Source organism: Ascaphus truei, chromosome 4 (genome assembly GCF_040206685.1).
Source record: "Ascaphus truei isolate aAscTru1 chromosome 4, aAscTru1.hap1, whole genome shotgun sequence".
NCBI classification, from domain to species: Eukaryota; Metazoa; Chordata; class Amphibia; order Anura; family Ascaphidae; genus Ascaphus; species Ascaphus truei.
This window is the reverse complement of record NC_134486.1, coordinates 46,173,468-46,198,781: the sequence shown is the minus strand read 5'-3', so window position 1 is coordinate 46,198,781 and position 25,314 is coordinate 46,173,468. Positions and strand designations below refer to the sequence as shown.

General features: G+C 39.0%; 1 protein-coding gene across 4 annotated transcripts in view; it reads left to right on the top strand.

The window, feature by feature from the left end:
* RCOR3 (REST corepressor 3) overlaps nucleotides 1-25,314 on the top strand; it is a 61,070-nt gene that overhangs the window by 31,743 nt on the left and 4,013 nt on the right. For 2 of the 4 annotated variants that reach the window (XM_075595701.1, XM_075595702.1), the window contains exons 9-11: nucleotides 1,221-1,298; nucleotides 1,435-1,492; nucleotides 24,948-25,189. In XM_075595701.1, the coding sequence (XP_075451816.1) occupies nucleotides 1,221-1,298; nucleotides 1,435-1,492; nucleotides 24,948-25,189 (378 nt within the window). The remainder of the gene's footprint in view (nucleotides 1-1,220; nucleotides 1,299-1,434; nucleotides 1,493-24,947; nucleotides 25,190-25,314) is intronic. The other 2 variants (XM_075595703.1, XM_075595704.1) reach the window with 1 other exon arrangement.

The following is a 25,314-nucleotide window of genomic DNA, read 5'->3' as shown; positions in this document are numbered from 1 at the left end:
GCAGTGGAGGTGCTAGAGCTGCTGCCTGATTTCCGAGGTTGTGGGTTCAGATCCTTTGAGGCCTATTGGGAGTTACCAGAAGTTGCGTGAGACGCGAGCCACCAGGAAGAGTGGACGTGTCTATCACGCTAGAGGCAGCGGGACCATGGCATGACTGCAATGGGGTGCTAATGCTCCTTTGCATTTAAAGTATGCATAAAATTGGAAGTACATTACTTACCCTTTTTTTTTTTTTTTTTTACCAATTTTAAGTTTTTTAAAACTGTTCTACAACATGATATCCTCTGCCTCAGGGTAGAGAAATAATCTCCACATGGAACCACTTCTCTCAAAAAGACAGAACACTAGCCACAGTTTGGGATTGTGCTATTTTGAATAGAACACGGAGTAGGAAATTTATAGGAGCCAAGGTTTCCTTTACGATAACTACCTGTATCATATGTTTTTTGCACTATTGTGCTTTTCTTTCTTTATTCTGAGTGACCTCTTATGCTTCCCCTGAATTTTGGAGAGTAAGTGTGTAATAGATTAAACTTTTGGAAACAAGTTCTCACCAGAGGGTTTGAGCAATAATTTAATCACCTTTGTACATTCTATTTCACACAATCACACCTTTTTAAATTATTTATCCTTTGTGATTAAAGTCACAATTTTTTTATTTGCACATTAATAGTGTTTGACGTGCATACATATTTATTGATTAATTTGCACGTGCACATATATTTGTGGGAGCGCCGTTCTAAACCTCTTTCTGGTTATCTACCAGTGAAGGAATTAAGGCATTGCCTTTTTTCCTGGTTAATGCAGGAAAGCTTCCACCATGAAGAGTTGTACTTTTAATACTACTATACGATCGAGATGTGCAAAACATCCTAGTTAAGGTTTGGATGTTTGTGGCTGGCAAAAGTAATTAATGTAAAAATTCTCGAAACAAAACATCTCTTGACCCAAAATTAAAAAATAGTTCACAAGTATGCAGTTTCTGGCACTGTGGGTTGAAAATTTGGTTTTGCTTAAACCTTTCACAAACTACTCCAAACATTTAAAGAAACTGTATACAATGACAGATTCACATCTGTAAATACCCAATTGTGTGTGTGTGTGTGTGTGTGTGTGTGTGTGTGTGTGATCACAGATAACTTTTTCCATTACTATATCTATTTCATATACCCCAATAGCAAAGGGAGGCTTGTGCTTACATTCTTTTTTCGTTTGTATAGGTCCAGAATGCTAAACAAATCAACAGTTCACTTAAACAGAAGCTGGAAGGCGGAATAGAAGAGTTCAAACCACCTGAGGTGAATTGATCCTGGATATGTACTGCAAAAGAAGCAGATGTTATCGTGACACACCTTACTTAGGAATTCATTTTCAGTAAATTGTGGTTCTTATCGTTCTTTTTTTAATTTTTTTATTTCATCTTAACTTTTATAGTCAAATCAGAAAATAAATGCCCGATGGACCACAGAAGAACAGCTACTTGCAGTGCAAGGTAAGTCGAAAACATTGGGTAGCAATAGCCATGGCTAAGAGGTATTGGTCAAGTATTGCATATGTAACAAAAATTACTCACACACACTTCTAACTGTTAAATCTGTAAAAATGTATAGTAGCAGATTACTATAATTTGTGTAGCAAACACAGACTTTAGAATCAGATTTTCTGAAATTATCTAGTAATTAATTGGCCAGTTGGGCAGCTAATTAATTTAAACTTATCAGAAAAATACCTAAGTATCAAAATAGCACTCCAAATTTCAAAGGATATATATATATATATATATATATATATATATATATATATATATATATATATATATATATATATATATATAAAAAAGATATACAGGCATACCCCGGTTTAAGGACACTCACTTTAAGTACACTCGCGAGTAAGTACATATCGCCCAATAGGCAAACAGCAACTCACGCATGCGCCTGTCAGCACGTCCTGAACAGCAATACCTGCTCCCTACCTGTACCGAAGCTGTGCGCAAGCGGGGAGACTATAGAGCCTGTTACACATGCGTTATTTACATCAGTTATGCACATATATGACGATTGCAGTACAGTACATGCATGGATAAGTGGGAAAAAGGTAGTGCTTCACTTTAAGTACATTTTCGCTTTACATACATGCTCCGGTCCCATTGCGTACGTTAATGCGGGGTATGCCTGTATTAAAGAAAATAGATAGTTATCCGCTTGACTATAGCCCAAAGAAAGATTTGATTCAATATGAAAAATTATTCCACCCAAATAGATATCCATTAAATTCTTTGTGTGTGGTGAAAAAGTTCACCATAAATGGGTATATAAAATGGATTCCAATAAATAGTGATATGCATAAAGTCCATATTCCAATGGTGCCCTAAACGATATAAGCTCTTCCCAAAGATACTGTGGAGATCCAAGGAAGTATTAAGTAGGCAGCGCACACTGTTCACAATGGAAACAGAAAACAAACACCAATATACTGTAGTATATTTAGTATAGATAAAAATAGCAGCCGAGTATACTATTGCAATCACAGGTGGAAATGCTAGGCAGGCACTTAAAGAGTACAAAATGCTGGGCTTTACTTTGGAATTCAAACACCCTTGTGGTAGGTTATTGGCACCTCCAGCCAATGCGCACTAATTGGCTAGTAAGATGTACCCATTTCCGATTGCTCCCCACTCCATCTGGCCTCGCACGCACACCTGCTCTGATCACTAGCCTTGACCAACGTGTTTCACCAATTGTGATTTTTTTTTTTTTCCTCCAGGGGACAACCATTATAACCTATGCTACCATCCTTTGAAATAGTCACATATCAATATAGTATGTAAGTGACAGTGCATTAAAGGATATGGATAAAAGATATCAACTTTAATTAAGTAATAATCCTCGAAGAATAATCCTTGAAGGTTACTGGCCAATAATGCCCTGGCTGGAAGAGTTGAAGGCCCGGGACTTTAACCCAGCTGGTCTTATTGGCCAGTAATGCCCTGTTTTGAGGGGAGTATCACCATCATAGGCTAAATGTGGGCTTTTTTTCATAAATAAGACACTTCTGTATAGTTATATAGATTTTTTTTTAAATTAAAATAAAAAGGTAAATACATTAACGCACCTCTATATACACTTACACTGCAGCTATCTATATCCACACACTGCCGCCCCGTGTGTGTATACACACACACACACACACACACACACTGTAGCTCTACACAAACACACACACAACAGCTCCACACACACACACAAACTGCTGCTACACACAAACTCTCTCCCTCCTCTCACTCTGTCCGTGGAGTCACTGCCTGGCTGCTGCCTCCCGACCAATCCCCTGCCCTGTCTCAGAGCTGTTCTAACAAAGGAAAAGCTGATTGGCTAGAAATAAAAACTTGGCAAGCTGCCAAAAATTCCAGGCATTACCGAATGGTGAAAATTCCAGGCATTATTCAATCAGGGTGCAGGGATTTCAATAATGCCGTAATTTTACAGCTTTAGCCTATAATAGAAAATACAATATGAACATTTTAGGCTACAAATAAACCATGAAAAAATAAACATTTAAACATTAAACACATGGATTATATGCTCTTCTCTGAATATTGATATTAGTGTAAACAGACCTTTTTTGGAGAAAAAAATATAATTCGAAAACAGATAGAACCATGTATGTAGCATACTGAAAATATATATTTAAAAATGTAACAAGGATTAAAAAAAGGGAAAACTATATTTTAATCATGTAAAACGATCAAAACATTTTAGGCACCAAGAACTAAAAACCAATCCAAAGAGGAAATTTATCAAATGGGAAATAATTAAAATATTAGCAGCAGGTAGGGTAACTGTCTAAAATAAATAAATTATAACTGAACCAAGATAAAGGTCTTTAAAATCGGAAAAATTAAAAAAAAGTAAATCCAAAAAGTCACCTTCTGGGACAATTATTTGAATCTGTATTAATATATTGGCACTCATAATAATATATGGTATATACTACGTAAACGACATTGCTTCATCTTTTATAAGGTAAGGAGCGATGCGTTGTGGAGGCCAGCGGCAGGATGTTCAATACGTCTCTAGTGATTCCGCGCCATTTATCTTGATTTAGGGCGGCTTTTTGGGCTTTGGCTACTGTGAAGTGGAGCGGTTTGAGATCTTGCGCCACCTGGTTCGACCACGTTTTCTTTGGAGCACTTCGGTCCACTTTCCAGCCTATTGGTCGTGTGGTGTTGAGGCACTGGTATGGTAAACTGGTGATGCCCATACGGCAGACGTGGCCAAACCACCTAAGTCTTTGTCGCATAATGTACTGGTCGATTTGTGGATTGGTTTTGACAGGCTAACCGTACATCTTCATTTTTCCATCGGTCTCGTAGCGTAATATGAAGTATGTTAAGTAGACATCTTAGGCCGCGCGTATAGTGCCCGCGACCGGCGACGCCGCCCAAAAACAAATGCATTGCTGCCGCCGCGTGCGCTTATAGTAATGCGACGTCGCGTCGTGAATTTTGGTAGCTGCCAATATTTGATTTTTCAAGGGCTGTTGCCTCGTGACAGCCCCTGAACCAATCAAATGCCAGTACGCCCGCGACACCGCCGCAAAGCGAAATATAACTTTCGCTAGCGGCGACGGGTGACATCACGCGTCACCCGTCGCGGGCACTATACCAGGTCTATTCTCTACACTACTAGTATAAGTCCTGAGATAAATACATATATAAACTGAGAACCACTGATACTGCTGATTGTTAGAACACTAAACTAAAACAGCTCCATAACGGAGACTGATGACATCATCACGTGCCCTACGCACGTTTCCCTCCAGCTACGAAGCTTCTTCAGGGACATTTTTGCAGTGATTGGGAAGCGAAGCCTATTTTTAAGGGGGGCCTTCTCCATGGAGACGCAATACATAGCCCCCACTGCGCATGCTTGCTCATCTGAAGTAGATGGCATTGCGCATGCGCAGAATTGGTATGTGTAAATCAAATAACTCCTATTTGGAGTAAGTGGCAAAAAGCTTATTCACATGAATCATTGGCATTACAGTTAACTATTCCGAAGTCCGAATCTATCTTTCCAAAAGCGCATCAATTCACAACGCATACCGCAGCTTCAAAGTCCCCCTATAGGACTACTGCGCATGTGCCTAATGGCATAGTCTTGCCATTTCCTTCAAGACTTACACATGCCTATTGCGCATGCTCCCACTAATGGACAAATTCGCCCAACAGCGCCAAGACTCTTATCTATCTCTATCTCTACTTTTTTACTTGAGTTAATGCTTATTTTTTAGATTTTATAATCATTTTTACATCATGGTGAGCACATATTATTCATGTTTTATTTTTGCACCTTTTAATCTTAACCAACTGAAGGTCATACTTTTAATAGAGAATAAAGTTTCTATATTTTAACCATATCCGTGAAAGCACTTGGTCAGTTACATATTGCAGTCAATCTTGGTACACACAGCTTCTATTATATACATTGTCAAAATTATTACAATTTACAGTTTACCATCCAATTACAGTTGGAACAATTGTAGTTGAAACTGTTATTGTATAAATATATTGATTGTGATATTTAGTAGTAACCGGATTACTTTGTTACCTATGTGTAGCTAATAGTGTTTGTGAAGCTGATTTATGCAGTTTGTATTAATATAATTATGATCAATTTGCACAGTATATTGACAAGTGACTGTTTGAGGACCCTAGGGGTATGACTGTAAGCCTCTTAGAGACAAAATGGCTAAATGCGTTCGGCAAGACTGGTGATCGAAGCAGCAGTACATGGGTGGCGAGCAGCTGTCAGTTGTAGTAGTGAGCATCCGTAAATGGCTGTGTTTTACTGTCCAATGTGTGCACTTCAACTGGAGGCACTAACTTACCACGAGGACGTTCAGAAGATCACCTTTGGCGCGCTCTATTTCCAAAGTAAAAACCTAGCATTTGTACTATCTATAGTGCTTGCCAATCATTTCCAATTGTGGAAGCAAAAGTATTCTCTGCAGCAATATTTATTTATAGTAAACAAACTATATTGGTGTTTGTCTTGTTTTTTTTCTACTGTGATCGGTCTATGCCTGCTTTGTAGTACATTGCAAAAGTTGGAACATAGAATAAAGAACCAATGTCTGATTTGATTGTAGAATCAAAACGCTGGTCCTTCCATTTTCTAACTAGTTGAGAGGGGAAAAAAGTAAACAAAATGAATCATATCACAAATGATATTTCATATTTTATTTTTTAACCAACTGCCATACCTGAAGTAGAACCATGTGAGGTTCAAAAGCTTGTACAATGAAAACCATTTTTGCACCAATAAAATATAACCGTACTTCTGCCTTCTGCTCTAACTCATTTTTCACTTTGAAATTTGGAGTCATGCTATTTATTTTGTCCATTACTGTGGTATTGAGCAGATGCCCCATAGCCTAGTAACAACATTTTGACATAAATATTTATCACTTGGCGCAGTGTTACTTTTATGCTTTTCTTGTGAACTTTTTAGAAAAATCAACATTTATATGACGAATGGCCATCTACACCTAGTGCTTCCTTTAGCTGTATAGGCATTTAAGTTTCAGAAGGAAGATCAACCAAATCATACAAACAACTGTTTCACAAACAGAATAACCACCTTAGATGATGCCTAAATTGGCTTCTCAACCAACAATTGTATCTTTTCTGGCTAATAGTTGCAAATTTGCTGAGCCTTAAGGCCCCTTCCTCAGACATGTCATACTAATAACCATTTGTTTTTAAATGTCTGGGTTTCTCCTCAGTGTGGTTCCGTTTGACCCATTGTGTTCCTTTTTCTGTTCCCATTATTTTATTTTTATTCATAACATTGTAATAACAAAAGGCCCTGTAATATGATTTGGAGAGTAGTCACACATCACTCAATATTGAAAATGTGGGATGCCAGACTTCTAATGCAAAGAGATGAGAAGGCAGCCAAGCTAGGCCATGGTTAGATATGGGAGGTTTTAACTACATTGATATTCACTGAATCGGTGAAATAAGCAGTACATGTTTGTAGATACCCAAAGACACAATTGTATGACCTGAATAGTTAATGAACCCATCAGAAAGGAAGGGCTATGAAGCATAGCCATAACTGGTCATATAAATGTAGTAACAAATATGAAAGTCAGGGAACATTTGTTGACAGTAGTGATCGACTGAATTACCTTTATCAAAAAGAGAATTTTTGTGATGAACAATCTTTCTTAGTTTTTGAAAAGCAGACTTTAAGCAACTACAGAAAAGTTTACAACAATAAATAGGTGTGAGCTCTTTTCAGGAAACCGTCAGATACCTGAAGAGCTTTAAATCAGTGTTGGCGTCGTACGCTTAGTAGTCTGTGAAAGTATTATTAAAAAAAAGACATGGGTGCTCAGAGAGCTTATTCTTGACGTTGGCAATCCGTGTCCAAGTTCTTCTTGTTTGGGACCTCTTGTATGTTATATATGCTAGTAAGAACACAAGAAACCAGACCGACTGTAGTCTATTTACCATATGTAATTTTAAGAGATTCACTGTGAAGCCTTTTTACTGTAAAAACTTATCTGCCTCTCCAAATGAATAAGGTGGAACTTGGAGTTAATCCAGAACGCCGCGTCTCCCTTTCTTTTTCGCTCTGACATCAGTGGAAGTTACGTCACCATGGGATCCTCCTGGATGTCGTCTGTTGCAACTCCCTGATCATCAAGCACGTTTTGCCAGTAGCTTCCTCAGGCATATACATACAGTAAATAGACCACACTATTTTTAGTTTCTTGTGTTCTTACCTGCATATTTAAGTTGATGTTCCAAACAAGACGTACTTGATGAGGAGGAAGAAAACTGATCATGGAATACTGAATGCCCTCTTCAAGAATACATTTTGTGAGTACATCATCTCACCCTTGTCTTTCCCCCCTCCCCCTATAATACTTTGACATGCTTCACTATTTTATATATTTTGTCTCTTTTTGCGCATCATACTGAACTTGCACCTGTTGGATTGTAGCTGTGGATACAAGTGTGGTGTTTTCCCATCCGTGCTACAATACTAGGAAGTGCAAGAGGTTATTGTTAAAAATCCATTAAGTATGTTTTTAATGTATTATATTTTACTTCATACGGTAACCTTATACAGTGAATATCCCTTTTCTAATTCAAGTTTTGGGTTTAAAAAGGGTGCATTTATTCATGTTACTATCTCAAAGAAACACCATCTTATTTTGAATTTCTTACAACACTGAGGAGTATCTTCAATCTTACCATAGACATTAACACTTGTTTACAGGTACTCAACTGAATGGCTGTTAACAAATGACAATGGCTTTTGCACTTTAGTACTATTATTCATGTTACTATCTCAAAGAAACACCATCTTATTTTGAATTTCTTACAACACTGAGGAGTATCTTCAATCTTACCATAGACATTAACACTTGTTTACAGGTACTCAACTGAATGGCTGTTAACAAATGACAATGGCTTTTGCACTTTAGTGCGTGAAACCTAGATGAAATGCCCCCCAAAAAACAGTTACATTGTTAAATCAACATCTAGGGATAAACTTGGGGACAAAATCGAAACAGTCAGGCAAACTACCATTTTGTTACATGTATCCTGTAAATATTACAAAAATGCATATGCACATCGAAAACTGAAATGAGTGAGGTACAATATTAAAGATGCAGTCCAAGCAATTACCTTACATGTGTTTTTTAATAAATCAGATCTGTTCTATGAAAAAATTCTTTTAGCATTTTAAAAAAATATAGGAAAAACAACTCTAAATGACATTTTGAATGTATTATAATGTAACAAGCATTTTTTCTGTTTCTATAGCAACCATTTACAAACTCGCATCCCCTTCCACTTCTCAAAAAGGCTCTGGCACGCCCATTTTTGAGCCCTGCCTCTCTTGCATGGCACCAATTGTATCTAGTGACTGTCTGGTCACATGATCTTCCCCACAGAACTTTGCATCCTTGGTCCTCTTCTGCTGCACTGCCAGCAATTTAGTGAACCCCCGAGCCAAATCTTCGCCGATCGATCGGCAACTTGGCTACTACATTGACGCACATATTAAAGGAAAAAAAATAATAAACCGGCAGTTTGGATTGCTGCTTAAGTCAAAGCTAAATTTTCAAAGGGGCAGGTTCACAAAACATTCCAGTCAAAAGGCCAGAAGGTGTATATTAATTTTAAGGTGAAGGAATAGGAGATAGAACTCCTATGCAATGCTCACAGGGAACGTCCATGTGTCAATGCAAACAGTAATGTTGTTCCATATACACACAGCTTTGTAGTTAAATCAGTATATCCATATCACTAATAACCCTTGAAGCCACTCTTTGTGGACTCCCACTAACCTCTGTAGAAGGTATATTTTGTATGGGTGTCACAGGCCATGGGTACAGTGAAAAAAGGAAAAAAAGAACTCACAAGTCTCTGGAAATCCAGGTGCTGTGGGGCGTGCTCCTACCGAAATGGTATGCAATGCAGAAGATTCTTGGGTGGCGGTGCAGCTACCTTGGAAAAAAATTGTGGGACCAAACTTGCAAGGAACTGGGTACAACAAAGTTTAATGGTACATAAAAACAGCAACAGACAAACTCTGACGCGTTTCAGCCGCAACGGGCCTTTGTCAAAGAGTATAGTATACACAAAACACATAAGATTTAAATACCCACAATTCCCGCCTCCTGTGATGACGTATCGGGGCACTCTACCTTTGAGAGTCAATCCGCCCCCTCTGACAGGGACGCTAAGTAATAACAGCACTAGACACAGCTGGTATCTCTTAAACAAGCAGGAATCACACGGAGACACAGAAGTTCATGTTCCCCTATGACGTGACGGCTGAGCCACCAATGAAAAGCTCTTGGTCTGATTACAATTGAGCTTAACTATTAGCCTGCTGGAAATGATAGTACAACAACAGGGGCAGGAAACAAATGGGTACTATATACACACACAGTATAGTGGAAACTAAATAGATAAATACCTTCCACATTGTATATAATTAGAGATACAGGATTCTAAGTAAAAACGAGCAGCCCTGAAATCCCTTAACTATTTAAAAAGAACTGTGTAACAATAAAACTCACTCCAACCATGAAGTGATCCAAAAGATTTTTTAAAAACAAAAGTGCTGAATATTAGATCATCATAATATATAACGACTAGCAACAACTGGCTAAATTAATTATATAATGAATTGATATCTTATAATATACTATGTCATTCATGCGTCCTTATATATGATAAAGAACACATATTAATTGTATATGGACAAAGCACAGTAATAAAAAGATAACTATAACAATCATCTATAACTTATCATGATTGAATAATACCTAGCCATTGGATAATGTTCATAGAACCTTATACACTCAATGATTGTACATGTCCAGCATATCCAACCACATAAAAATCTGTTAGTCATGAATGAAAGGGAGGGGGGTGGGGGGGAGGATGAGGAAAGGATGGACGGCGGGGAGGGGAGGAGGGGGGAGGGGAAAGGAAAGAAAGAATTATAATTACTGTAAAAAATGTTGAAGTTCCCAGTCGACATTGATGCCCAAGGGAGCTGCACCGCCATCCAAGAATCTTCTATATTAATTTTAGATACACTTAATGACGTATAAATTATTATACATAACATTTTGCAAGTGATAACATCTCGACATCTATATTGCCAACTACCATTTTTTACACTGAAACTCACTTGCAAGCAAAATTTTCTATGGGCAACTACAATTAAATTTACAGGAGTAGTGTGTTCATGGGCCACAATCCGTCTCTCCACGGGCCACAGATTGAAGAGCGCTGTAGTAAGTATTTTCTGCAGTAAGCATCATGCTTTAATTTGTAGAATTTGACACTGGAAGAGAGGCTAAAGTGCATTGGAATTCATTTCTAATCAGTCTGGCTTCTGCTTCTACTGTGCACAACCTATGAAGAATAAAGAGGAATTGGCTTAAATTGGATTTTCCATTTCCCAGAAGCGGCAGAGCTATTGGCAATGAGTCTGCGTGTACTGCAGCACTTGTCATGGTGACTGCCTCTTGACTCGAAGAGGAACTACAATTATATTAATCATTCTATTTTAGATTTCTATTTTTGTAGTTGTATACATTTTTAACACTAAAGATATAGTGTAAAGGGGGTAGGAGGGAAGTAGCTTGCCAAGAATCTTCAAAGACTAATACGGCTGAACTATAAATGTTACCATCAGTTGTCTGGAAAGCTCCTTGAATCTTAATGGATAAGATCCACAAACAGATTTAGAAAATAAAATAAGGCAGCAACCCGCACTACACATTATATAGCATTTCGTTAGCCACAGAACGGTATTGTGTGTGTGTGTGTGTGTGTGTGTGTGTGTGTGTGTGTGTGTGTGTGTGTGTGTGTGTGTGTGTGTGTGTATCAAATGAATAGACGATACCATTCTGTGGCTAACGAAAACTCTTTCGCAAAGAATCATAAGCCAACAATGAAAAATATACTTAACAGAAGACAGGGTGTTTGCAGATAGACAGGGAACACCAACAATTCCAGTAATACATAGAAAATAAGAAGTCAGCAGCACACTCAATAGAAAAAAGGTAATTTTTTTTATTAATAAATCATCAGACAATCAACATGCTCCAAAGTAACGTACGTTTCAGACCACAAGGTCTTTTCTCAAGCTCTGTACCATCAATGAAGCAGGGACAGAATATATAGGAGAGACGCACATACAAACGGCGCCAAAACCTAAATGGTTCAATCTAAATCAGCTGTGCAAGCTGTACTGATTGTCAAAATACTACTGCTGAGCTGAGCAGTAGTTACAAGCTACACACCACCCTAATTGCCTAGATCACACTAAGCCACGAAAATAGGTAAATGCTTAAGAGTACCATCTACAGCACACCTCTGACCGCCGATCGCGTGATAATGATGCAGGGAGACCCGCTGGCGTCCTTGACACCTAGCGTTGCTAAGTATAGTATTGCGCATGCGTAAGGCTCAAAGAAACACTGGTGTGGGGGCTGGGCTAAGCGCGGTGACGTCACTCACTGCCGATGTACACAGAACGGGTGCACGTAGCCTGTGCAAGGACTTAAGGGAGCATAATGGTAAGGGTTGACACAACTGGGGAACACCGCGATAAACATTGCTCACCCATAACGGTTGGTGTTCCCTGTCTATCTGCAAGCACCCTGACTTGGTTTAGGTTGAACCATTTAGGTTTTGGCACCGTTTGTATGTGTGTCTCTCCTATATATTCTCTCCCTGCTTCATTGATGGTACATAGCTTGAGAAAAGACCTTGTGGTCTGAAATGTACATTGCTCTGGAGCCTGATGATTTATTAATATAAAATTACCTTTTTTCTAATGTGTGCTGCGGACTTCCTATTTTCTATGTATTATTGGTGTTCCCTGTCTATCTGCAAGCACCCTGACTTCTGTTGAGTATATTTTTTTCATTGTTGGTTTATGATTCTTTTGTTTGTGTGCACCCAGCATCTTTTTTGTTTATATATATTTCTTGGACATCTTGCTTAAAAAATATCTTTTGGCCCATTTTTATCTTAAAAGTTTAAAATAACTTGCTATATTATACTTAATTTTTTGTAACATAATGTCTACACCGGTAAATGTTACATCATCAGAAGGCAGTCATACATTCTCCTATAGTGACAGAGGCAGCAAGTATTTCTACACTTGTGAGGGGACAAAGGGATTTTCTGGGAATTCAAGAAGAGTTTTTTGCTCGTGATCTAGAACGCAATTTACGTCAGAATATCAATCTTGAGCTTCATGGGATTACTTTAGCTGAATATCATAGGATGAAAAGAATACCTAGTGGTCTGTCTTACGTGTGAATCTCCGGCCAACAATATTTAGTGAGAACTAGGAATACTGTGACACTTTTGAAAAAATACTTAATAAGTGTTCTTTTGATCTGATCATCCTCACGATCGAGCAGGTCCAAAATGAGATTACCGTGGTGAAGGAGAAAATTCTCGACACTGAGAGAAAAGCTCAATTAAAGCTTACACCTGCCGAGATAACAACAGTGAAAGAGAAATTAGATAAATCTATGGAGGAATACAGAAAAGAGATTGAACTAAGAAAAAGGAGGTCATTTCAACTTGACGCTTATGATTGAGAAAAATCAAGTCTACCGCTGGGTGTATCAGTGGTCCACTAACCAACAGGGACAATGTTTTTTTTTTTTTTTTTTTTAAGTAAACCCTTTCAAGGGAGACAGGACCAAACCTATTAATCGGATTCCGAATTATCCAGCGATACCTCTTTTTTAGAGAAGGATTCACCCCAAGGAGGAGACAAGGAGCTACGCGACGGGCAGGGAAGCGCTACTAGAGGAGGAGGACGAAGACCACGCCAACCACAACAGCAGATAACACGGTCATTCCAACAGGGATTTTGACAATAATTAATATCTCGTCATATACCCTTACGGACATCAAAACCAATGTCCTTGAAAAGGGGCTGTCGTTCGCACCGAACAATGGTGTTGATTTTTAAAAAATCTGGACATTAATATGTTTTTTAGGAACTTGAGGTGGAAAGCCTTCTTTGCACACGGTGAACACAGCACCATGCAAGAACAAGCTGTTCCAACATTTTCTATACAGGAGCTTAGTGGGGATCAACCTGACACTAATGTAACACAGAGCACCATCATTAACCAGTCTAGGGACCTGAAGAAGAAAAGTTTACAAAATCCGCCATCCACAAGCCATGCTGTGGAAACATACATACAGCTAACATTGGCTGAATTAACTAAACTGAAACCGAAGACAAAAAGGGCTGTGGGTAGGCACACACGGCCTAATATCTCTAAACTTAAGAGACAGGCACTTAAGAATCTTGGACTTAATCAGTCCATTATCATTAAACCAGCGGACAAGGGGGGAGCAATAGTTGTCATGGATAGATCTCAATATCATGCTGAGATACAGAGGCAACTCGCTAACCATGATAACTACCTCCCCCTTTCGCAGGACCCTACTTCCAGGATAGGGCGGGTCATACAAGCCCTGTTAGGGCTGAATCTGCGGGACTGATCAACAAACAACTCAAGTCATATCTGACTGATGATGACCCTATAATTCCGGTGTTATATACGCTACCGAAGGTACAAAAAAGGTTGGCGGATCCCTCGGGGCATCCTATAGTGGCGGGCACCAATTCTATATTTGAACCTATTGCAAATTTTTTTGATTTGATGATCAGACCGCTCGTCACCATGGGCCCTTCCTACATACAGGACACCTGCCAGTTCTTACTACATATCAGGACTCTTGATATCAACACGCCAGGTGTGTTTCTGGTAACTTTGGATGTGGACAGCCTCTACACCTCTATCACGCATCGTGAGGGTTTGGAGGCTGTCCGTTTCGATCTTGCACAGACACAATCTTTCACTGATCAGGAACAAGATTTTTTGTTAACACTATTGAAGTTGGTATTGTTTGAAAAATTGATCTTCAAACAAAAAATAGGTTTCAATCGGGTACGAGGGTCCACGATGGGTTCAAATGTGGCTCCCTCGTATGCAAATGTTTTTATGAATTATTTCGAGGACCATTATGTGTACATCAATCCGCTATGGTATATAGATAACATATTCATGTTATGGTCTGGCAGCTTGGATTCACTCCTTATGTTTCATCAACTAAACATTTCTCTGGATACTATTAGTTTCACTATACATTATGATTTAAATGAGGTTTGTTTTTTGGACACCAGAGTTTACATAGTAGGTCATACGATCCAGACTGATCTGTACTCTACAATTACAGACCGTAATACGCTCAATGCATGAGAGCTTTCATCCATCTCACAGTATACGGTTCTTGCCCAAGAGTCAGTTATTCAGGGTGAAGAGGATTGTGAGTGAATCTGTGAATGTTGACAATAGGCTACACCAAATGGTTGATAAATTTGTGGCTTGAGGATACTCTGGAGTTGGATAGGGCATCGGTATCAATCATGGATAGGGAAATCCTATTGCGTCCCAAAACTACAGACAAGGTTATTGCCAGAATTCCTTTTGTCAGTACATACTCTACGGCTAGTGCAGACATTATCTGTCTTATTCGCAAGTTTTGGTATCTTAGTGGAACAGATGTTAAACTTATCCAAAGATTGACAGCACCACCATTGATTCCTACAGGAGAGCATCCACAATCAGGTATGCTGTGGTTCGAGCCGACTTTGGGACTGCGAAAACATCTACCACAAGATTTTTAGGCACACCCGTTACAGGAACTTTTCCATGCCTAGCGTGTGCACAGTGTGGCAACATTCAAAAGGTTCTACATTTACGCACCAATTAACAAGTCGACAGTACCACATGAAGCATTATACCACATGCAATACTGAATTTGTGGTCTACTTAAGCCATGCCGCAGGGGCATTTAATTATGTTGGCGAGACCACCCGAAAGCTTAAGGAGAGGGTGAGCCAACACAAATCCATGATTAGAAGTCAGGTTCAAGACCAGCCAGTGTCCGCTCATTTTTTATCAGCTGAGCAGAGTGTCAGCCAGTTACGGGTACAGGTTATAGACCATGTCTTGAAACCGAGACGTGGGGGTAATAGAATGTTTATCCTTAAACAAGAAGACTTCTGGGTACACGAACTAGGGACCTTGCATCCCCATGGTCTTAATCGTGATTATGATTTGACCGGTTTCTGAGGAATGAACTTCGTGCGGTGGAGGGATGCTTGTGCAGGTATTTTGGTGCGATGCATTATGGGTGAGCAGTGTTCCCCCGTTGTGTCAACCCTTACCATTATGCTCCCTTAAGTCCTTGCACAGGCTAAGTGCACCCGTTCTAGCGTTGATTATTCACATGACCAACGTATTGGGTTTCCCATATATTTTCGTGCGTGTTTGAAGTGCTCTACATGATAATAGTTGAACCCCTTGACTATATCCAAACCCTGGCTACTGACTCTGTCCCTGTTTTGTGAGGTTTTATTCTACCTCTCCTGGATTGGACTATCTGAGATTGCTGTTCAATTATGTTTGATCTGGTTATATTAAATTATGACTGTTTTATATTTTTTACTCTTATGTTCATCTTGCCCTGTTTGTCTTTGCCTCTTTTTCTTTTCTTTCCATTACATCCCCCCCCCCCCCCCTCTCTCTCTCCCTTTAATCATTCATCTGTAGATATTGATTTTTTTCATGGGTGTTTTTCTTCTACTGATGTTTGCCTATAGTAGGTATGGCATTTTTTATACATGCATTTATGTACTTAGCTTGTACAGTGAGGACACATAGGAGGTGTAGTGAGTGGGACTTCTGTGTGGGTAGTAAGGTTTATTATGAGGCCATAAGTCATAGTGGGGTAGTACATGTAGTTGCTTCTGCACCACTCGTCTGTGTACATCAGCAGTGAGTGACGTCACTGCGCTTAACCCCGCCCCCACACCAATGATTCTTTGAGCCTTGCACATGCGCAATACTATACTTGGCAACGATGGGTGTCAAGGATGCCAGCGGGTCTCCCCCTCATCATTTTCACGCGGTCGGAGGGGTGCTGTAGATAGCTCTCTTAAGCTCAGCAAGCACCCCAGTATGATTATTCAGTAAGTGCATTTACCTATTTTCGTGGCTTAGTGTGATCTAGGCAATTAGGGTGATGTGTGTAGCTTGTAACTACTGCGCAGCTCAGCAGTAGTATTTTGACAATCAGTACAGCTTGCACAGCTGATTTAGGTTGAACCATTTAGGTTTTGGCACCGTTTGGATGTGTGTCTCCCCTATATATTCTGTCCCTGCTTCATTGATGGTACAGAGCTTGAGAAAAGACCTTGTGGTCTGAAATGTACGTTGCTCTGGAGCCTGATGATTTATTAATAAAAAAAAAATACCTTTTTTCTATTGAGTGTGCTGTGGACTTCCTTTCTCTCGCTCTTTCTCTCCCGTTCAGTGGACCGAAACGTTGGATATATAATATATATATTAATACAGTTTATAGCTGCGTATACCTTCTTAGTGCTGTTGTCTCCTTACCTTTGCTGGTAATGTATGATATATATATATATATATATATATATATATATATATATATATATATATATATAATGTATATTATCACACTCTATTTGCCCTTTTTTTACAGGATTGGAATGTTGGTGTTCCCCTGAGCTAAACCGCATGATTCTCAGTTTTAGGGACACCATGGTTCCGGCGATACTTACCGGTACAATTTAAATGTACCTCCAAAGGAAACAAAATGGCTGCAAAATGTTGGGCCAATAGTAAGCTGCAACATCATCGGTTGTCGCTTCCTGTTGGATGGCCATTTAAAAATCAAGAAGTAATACCGATAACTTTTACTTGGGAGTATCTCTGGAGCGGGGTAGGAATAGTTAGGATGAGGGTTGCTGCCTTAAGTAATAATTAGCATGGTTTCATGGTGTTGAAGCCATGCAGATGTGAGACAGTAGGAGTTCAGGACATTGACGTGTACTAGATATGATCTACTTAAGCTTTGAAAATTGATGCAGTACCACACGGGAGGTTTATGTATATTGAGTACTTTAATGTTCAGTGCAAGAATGACTACTCTAATTTGTTTATTAATTACCTTTTCTGATGTCACTGAATTGTGTAAGGTAGTAAATCAATCTTTCAGAAGGTCGTAGAAAAATTAAGGCAAATGGCATACAACAAATAATATAAGTTACATTTACAAAATTAGGAGTGGTTGTACATTGTATAAATCTACCGTAAGACTAGTTTGCATATAAATTCCGTTCTTGGCACCGCAATCTAAATGTATTTTTTTTTTTAAGTGTTCGCCAGTTTTATAAAGGGGATGGTATTACTTGTGAGAATAAGCGATCCAATTTAGTGTGGTTCGCCTTTGCAAATGGTGGCTGCGGAGGGATGTTACCTTTGCCATTATACTGTACAATATATGGGGTTCACACAAAGATATTGTATTGAAGATTTACACCACAAGATCTAAACGATTAAGCTAGTGTCAACTATTGAAATTGGCGGAATATGGATTTCACTAGCAGTAATATACAGCTCAACCCCGTTATAACGCGATCCGTTACAACGCGAATCGCTTATAATGCGATGCAAGCGTGGCTCCCAATTTTCGTATTTATGAATACTTTACAAAACGATTATTGGTGTCTTAAATACTTTATTGTACAATGAATACAATTGTACATTATTTCTAACGCGCTCCGCTTAGAACGCGATGCGATTCTTTGGACCCCAAGCACACCGTTATAAGGGGGTTGAGCTGTAGTAATTTTGAAAGCAAGAACAGTGAACTAGTTACATTTAACTGCAGTTGTGGCAGATATATTATGCTGGGATTGGTATATCTTTTGTTACTTTGCTTTTTAAAAGATTATATTCAAACAGATTCAGGCAGATAGATGATTGAACCTAGAAGAGAGACAGAGAGGGGCTGGGCTCTCTTTGCAATTTTATACCCACACTTCTGTAGGATAAGAAAGTCGAGCATGGATTTTGTTGGGTTTTTTCCTCTCCAACTACTTTGCATGTTGTTATGATTGAATGCATTGCTGATCACTTTAGCACTAAAGTATCTTACCTTCCTTTCTACACGTTTTTGTTATCAGTATAATTCAACTACCGTGTTATTAGGCTGATCATGTTTTCATGGTGAACCCTTGGTTTCAAAATCTTGTAATGTTTAAACAAATGATTAGGATCCTACCAGTTTTGTTGAGAACCAGGGGCTGTTCTCCACAAACTGATGGACAATCTGAGTTGTAATTTTTTTTACAATGTGAAGTTTAGGCTTCGGGCTGGAGCACACACAGCGCTACACTACGTGCGCGCGCTTTCGTGCGCGCGTTCGTCACCGACCCCTGGCGGACAATGTTAGTGTTCATTGTTGAAACTACCTTTGGCTGCAAAGCACGGCGTCGCTGCTGCTGTAGCGGGAGTCTTTCAAAAGTGTGATTCCAGGCTGCAGCAGCGCGACGTCAGTTTCAGCAGCCAATCAATGTCCAGGCGTTTTCATTGATTGGCTGCTGAAATTGCTGGGGGACGGGGTTTATTAGTTTATTTATGATTTATTCTCATTATTACATTATTTTTATTACATTATTTATCCACCGCTCGCGGATCATTCCGTCTGCTGGGGATGTTCACACATCGCCCAGCAGACGGAGGCGTGCACGCGGCGCCGCGAAGTGCCATGTGTGCTCTTGCCCTTGGAAAACAGTTCCCTTTTTCTGCTCAAGTAAAAACCAGCTGTTGTATGGACTTTCCTGCAATCATTTTACAATCGTTACCTACTGTAAGTCCTTTGTCATATTCAGATTTACGAAAAATGTAAATTTTTTGAGCTGGAAAACTGCTTTCTGTGCATGTTAAGTGGTGCCGTTTTGGAAAGTGACTTATGGTATAGTACAAGCACTGTGTACAGTATATCTATTTGTACATATAATTATGCAGAATAAAAGCTGTGACTGTCGTTGCTGCACTATACTTTGTGAGAAAGTCAAAGCTGCAACTTTTTTGCCAACTAAAGTTCCAGCTTTCAATTCTCAAAAGCGTATAACTAAAGGCACAGTCTAAATGCACCTGCAGTAGTTTGACTCCATCTCCACGACGGCATCTTCGACTTTGATTTATAGTAGGTCCGGCTGTGCGTGCGCTCTCGTGACATCATGCGTGCAACCTGCATTAGAGGCATCATGAGGCGTGGCCATGACGTTACTTGAGCGGTTCACCCTCATTGGCTGAACCGCTCACGTGACGCGGCCATCACTCAGCAATATCAATTTCAGATGCCTGCTCAAAATTTGCAGTCTTTGATGCGTCGTTCGCTTGCTCTGTCGCGCACACAGTGCGCTCACAATTGAAAACATTAATTTGTTTTGGCGGCGACGAACCACAATTATAATCACGGCCTAAGTTGTACACTTCAGTTTGTACTTTACCATTGGAAAGCAGTTGGACTTCCTGCTCAGGTACACACTGATATGTAAAAGGGTGTTTTAAATAAACACATCCCAAGGTTTAGATTGGACATTTTTTTTTTTGGGGGTCAGCATTCTAGTTTCCATAGAGAAAATAGAAAAATGGAAAGGGCACTCACTGCATCAACACACGAGAGAAGAAAAAGGTTATAGCGTGCATGTAGATGAGCTGCTCATCACCTCCGCAGTCAAAGTAATATGGCATAGAAAGTTAGGCAAACCGTACACCTTATTATTAATAATAAAGTCTTTATTTGAGTATATCTAAAATGTCATAATATCCAATGCAAAAATATCAAAACAAGAAGTCGCCACAGATACTGTAGTCCCGACGAGTTTTCTAAAACAAATCTCGGGCAATCGCCAACAAGATCTGGGTACACGCTGCAACATTTCAGTGACATTTATGCAGACAGACTAATGGCCCCTATCGGATTAACAGCGGGGGTCCCTGGCAGTCCCATTCAAACTGAATGGGACTACCAGGGACCCCTGCTGTGTTAATCCTATGGGCCATTAGTCTGCAGAAATGTCACTGAAATGTTGCAGCATGTACCCAGCATGTGCCTGGATCTTGTTGGTGATAGCCCCAGATTTTCCAAGGCAAGTTTTAGAACACTCGTCGGCGCACCTGTACATTGGATAGTTTAACATGATCAAAGAACTAGCACTGTGGCTACCTAGTTACTGTAGGTAGCCCGAGGCGCTAGTCGTTTGATCATGTTAAACTATTCCGTTTATCTGTGGCGACTACTTGTTTTGATATTTTTGCATTGAATATGACTTTTTTCATATACTCAAAGAATACTATATGTTTTATTTTAATTAAGGAGTGCGGTGATCCTTACTTTCTACATCTGTATTATAGTTGTCACCATGATTTCAGTGTTGCTAGACCCGCTGCAAATCATCATGACATTTCCCATAGAAATGCAGGATTATTGAACACAGCAAAGCAAGATGTCATAATCATGTAGAGAGGTTGCCAATGCTGTGATTTAATCCCTTAATCATGCAACTGCCACTGGTTCTCTATGGTGCTGATATTTGTGTATGTCCCTTTGCAGTTTCAATTCCATTTGAATGACAGTAGTTATCTTAGGCGTTTCAGTATGATCACCTCCCTGTATGTTGTGAAGTACACCGCCTCATTTTTAACCAATCAATCATAGTTTGAGTAATGTGTGTGCATTATATTTATAGCTGGAGTTTTAGGTCTGTCATTAATAACTAGGACTTCCTGTAACTGTCCTATCTTTTTGTCTTCGGTTTGGGTCATGTACTTTTTAAAGCAATGTAGGTCTGCTTCTCCTGGGTGCATGTGTGTCGCTGCGGTGGTAGCTTTATCGGCACCAGATTAATCTAAATGATGTAATGTTTCTATGTAGTTTATGTATTGTTCAATTAGCACAACTTATTGACGTGGCATAATGCTCGCTGTATAACAATGGGCATGAAGTACAGCAGGGCCCCGCTTTACAGCGCTCCGCTTTACGGCGTTCCGCTCATACAGCGTTTCCCAATGTACACCCATATTCATTAGGTTCGGCGCTTGTTCAGTTTTTCCGGCGATGTGTGGCATGACGCACTCAGCAGCTGTGTATCCGGTTGTCACTAAGCAACAGTTTTAGCGTGTGAGCAACTCCTTGTCAAATGCGATTTGTCAGCGAAACAGCCGGTTTACAGCTCTGCATCTCTGTTTTTAAAAGGTACAATAGAGTACAGCAGGGCCCCGCTTTACGGCGATTTCCACTTTACGGCGGCGGCCTGAAACGGAACCCGCCGTATGAGCGGGGCCCTTCTGTATAAAAGAAACATGGTTATACGTTTCTTTCTTTTGATGCAGCAATTAGAAGAACTGGCTATCTTTGCTTTGGTGCATAGACCCCAAAGTGTTTCTGCAGAGTAATTGAGACATTGCTTGTTGAGATAATATTGTGTTTATTTAACATTATATTTGAGGGTAGTTTGTCCTTCCATTCTTTACTGGAGAAAAGGCCTTTCGCTGCTCTTTCTCCCCCCCTCCCCACAAATAACTTCCCACCTTCATTTGTTTTAGAATCACAACATGACATGTCAAAGTTTTCTACATAAATGAGTGATTTTACGTTAGGCCCATGGCCACTAAGCGGCGCCAGAGGGTTTCTTGTGGAATAGCACGATTTAGTAAATATAGTCCTGGTCTTTAAATTCATCCTTAAAAAAACTGTCATTCTTTTTCTTTGACGCATTAACAATTTAATTGTCTTGTGCATTTTCAGATTGCAAAATGTTTAACATGTCAAGATCATGTAAAAATAAATAAATATATAAATCTAATGCAAGTCTGGAATTTGTAAATATCTTCTTGCCAGAGAGCACGTATTATTTGTGTGTCTTTTTTTATTGGCTTTTTAATTAGTCTCCGAGTACTGTAGGTAGATATATGGATGGCATGATTGTTAATGACAGAGATATCGCTGCAGTAGGATTGTGCTTCCTTGGCACACTGCTGGTATCCGGTCTCTAATGTTCTAATCTATCATTGGGATGCTTCCTAAAGCCGTCCTCTTGGCATTTTGGCCCGTGTGAAGAGTGAATTGCTGGTAAGGATGAGTAATTCTCTTATTATTTCTGCTGCTGCTTTGAGCACATACTGTACTGTATACGAGGGGTGCTTAACTCCAGTTCTCATGACTGAGCCACTGTTTAAGCCACATGTCTGTGAAGCTGAGATCTGGGGGGTGTTAGGGATTGTAGTTGGGCACCCCTGTTGTAGCCTGTTCTTGTTTTCAATCAATTTATGTCTTGTTGGGAATCTTTTGTTTATGTGGTTCTTCTAGTGTGAAGAACGGACTAAAAGATCTTACAATGAGATGTCTCTACTTTCATCAGAAGCAAGTTTTCAAACTATTTGGATTCTTTTGAACTCCAAATGTTAATTTCTAAGTTTCAACTTAAAGTGCTAGTCCAATGTAGCAGGTACAAAAAAAGAAAAACCACAGAACATTGAAGTGGTCGTAAACATGTACATCATGTTTTTTTTTTGTTTTTTTTTTTCTTGTTAATATATTTCTTGATAACTATGTAATAACCTTCTGCATATGTTTTTCCCTGACCTACATTTATATCTTTAAGATCGTTTTGTTAGGTTGTAGAATACATGCATGATATATATCTAAGAAAAGCAAAGATTTATTGACTGCATGCAATAATTACACATTAAATAAGCTATGGTGCATAAAACAAAAAATGACAACCCTCCACAGTATAGCATAATTATTAGACACATAGTAGCAGTTACAAGCTCAGCAAAGCTCAGAGTACAAGGTGTATTCTCCCCCCTCCCTTCGGTAATTCTGAACTATTCTTGGTTTCTTCACATCCACTGATGTTTCTTCACTCACAGTTGTCAGAATGTTTGTATACTTTGTATGGCATCTGAAATGAGGCTGATTATTGCACACAACCTATATGAAACATTATTTGTTGTGTTGAAATGAAACCAATAGCTTTATTGGCTTTGCCATTTTTCAGTAAAATTAGATTTAAATTTGAGTTGCAATTGGCAGTTTGTGACATCTCTTGATGTATTCACCAAGTAGCCTCTATTTTAATGGACGTAATGAAGTACATATAATTCTCTTGGATAAACAGCATCTGTTGCATACAGTTGTAGAAAGAGGATTAAATGGTAGTGCGAAACAATGTAAGAGGATATTTTCATTGATACTCTGCAATGCTTACCAGACAGTCCCAAAAGCAGGGAATAACATGCATTACTGTTTGCTGGCATCCCATTAAACTTGTCATGAGATCTTTTTATATCATTGTAATCAGTCTTATATTTGCTGGTTAAAATAAGAGCTGTAATGTGGTAACGAGGTGCTGGGAACCTGTTACTAATAGATATAAACTGTTCTATTAAGTTTAGAAGCTAGTTAGATTACACTCCTTTTATGTTCCAATTTATTTTTGAAAATCTTTTATACCACAAACTTTGCTGTTGCATTAAAATAAAAATAAAACCGTTTTGGCTGTGGTATGAAATACACACAATGGCACGTCCTATCCCCGTGACTAAGTGAAAAGCTGTAACGTTAGATTTATGCAACTCTAATTTGTTTGAACTCTCATAAAACTCAGTAGTTTGTTTGTTTTATTATTACAATCAAATTAGAACGGCTGCTTACCAGCTGAGAGCTGCATGGCAAGATCTGTCCATTTATATAATTATATTTCAGCTGTTCAGTTGCCATTCAGACAACCCTGACTTTTCATTTTATGAATTGGGTTTCCTATAATGTCCCCTATCTGCTCTCAGTGCTGTAACATTAGATTATTGGGAGGTCTGCATGTCTTTCAGTGATTACTAAAGAGCCATTTTAAACTGCATTTCCAGAAGTAATTTGCTTGTCTGGGAGATAGGGAAACCTTTGGCTTTTCATCACTTTAGATTCAGGGTATTAATGCATAGTTTTTCCTATGGCTTGATTTGGGCATGTTTTTAGTAAATGTACTTTAAGTCAGACATCATATATTCATTTCTACATTGTTGATATAGAGGTCATGTGTTTCTACAGTTGTGCCTGCTTTCAGAAAAGCACCACCTCTGTGGCAAGACTACAATAAATCTATAACTCTTTCTACAATTTCTACACAGTTGGTATACATTGTCTAGCATGCTAAATAATAAAAAATGTGTAAGGTACACAATCCATCCCAATATGTACATGAGTGATGCATTCTACATTTTTTTTTACTTCCCCTTTTCTGAAGATTTCACTTCATACTAACCTAAGGATAATGACACTTCACTAAAGATGTGATGCCATTACAAAGTTCATTTAGGCTTTGAAATTGTAGAGACAAAAGTAAACCGTGTATGTTTACATACACAGAACCTATTGAGTATATCGTCTTTGGTGAATATTGTACTTTGCCTTCCAGGTGTCCGCAAATATGGTAAAGATTTTCAAGCTATTGCAGATGTAATTGGCAACAAGACTGTTGGTCAAGTGAAGAACTTCTTTGTAAACTACAGGCGTCGGTTTAACTTAGAGGAGGTATTGCAGGAATGGGAAGCAGAACAAGGAACCCAGGCCTCTAATGGTGATGCTTCTACTTTAGGGGATGACACAAAAAACACTTCTCATGTGCCATCAGGAAAAAGCACTGATGAAGAAGATGAGGTGTGTTTGTGTATTAGCAGCCTTGAGTTGAGAAGTTACTTTTTTTTTCTTTTTTTTTTTTTAGTTATTACTAAATGACTACTAATTTGGTAGATAAACAGGTATTCAACAGTATAGACGTCTAA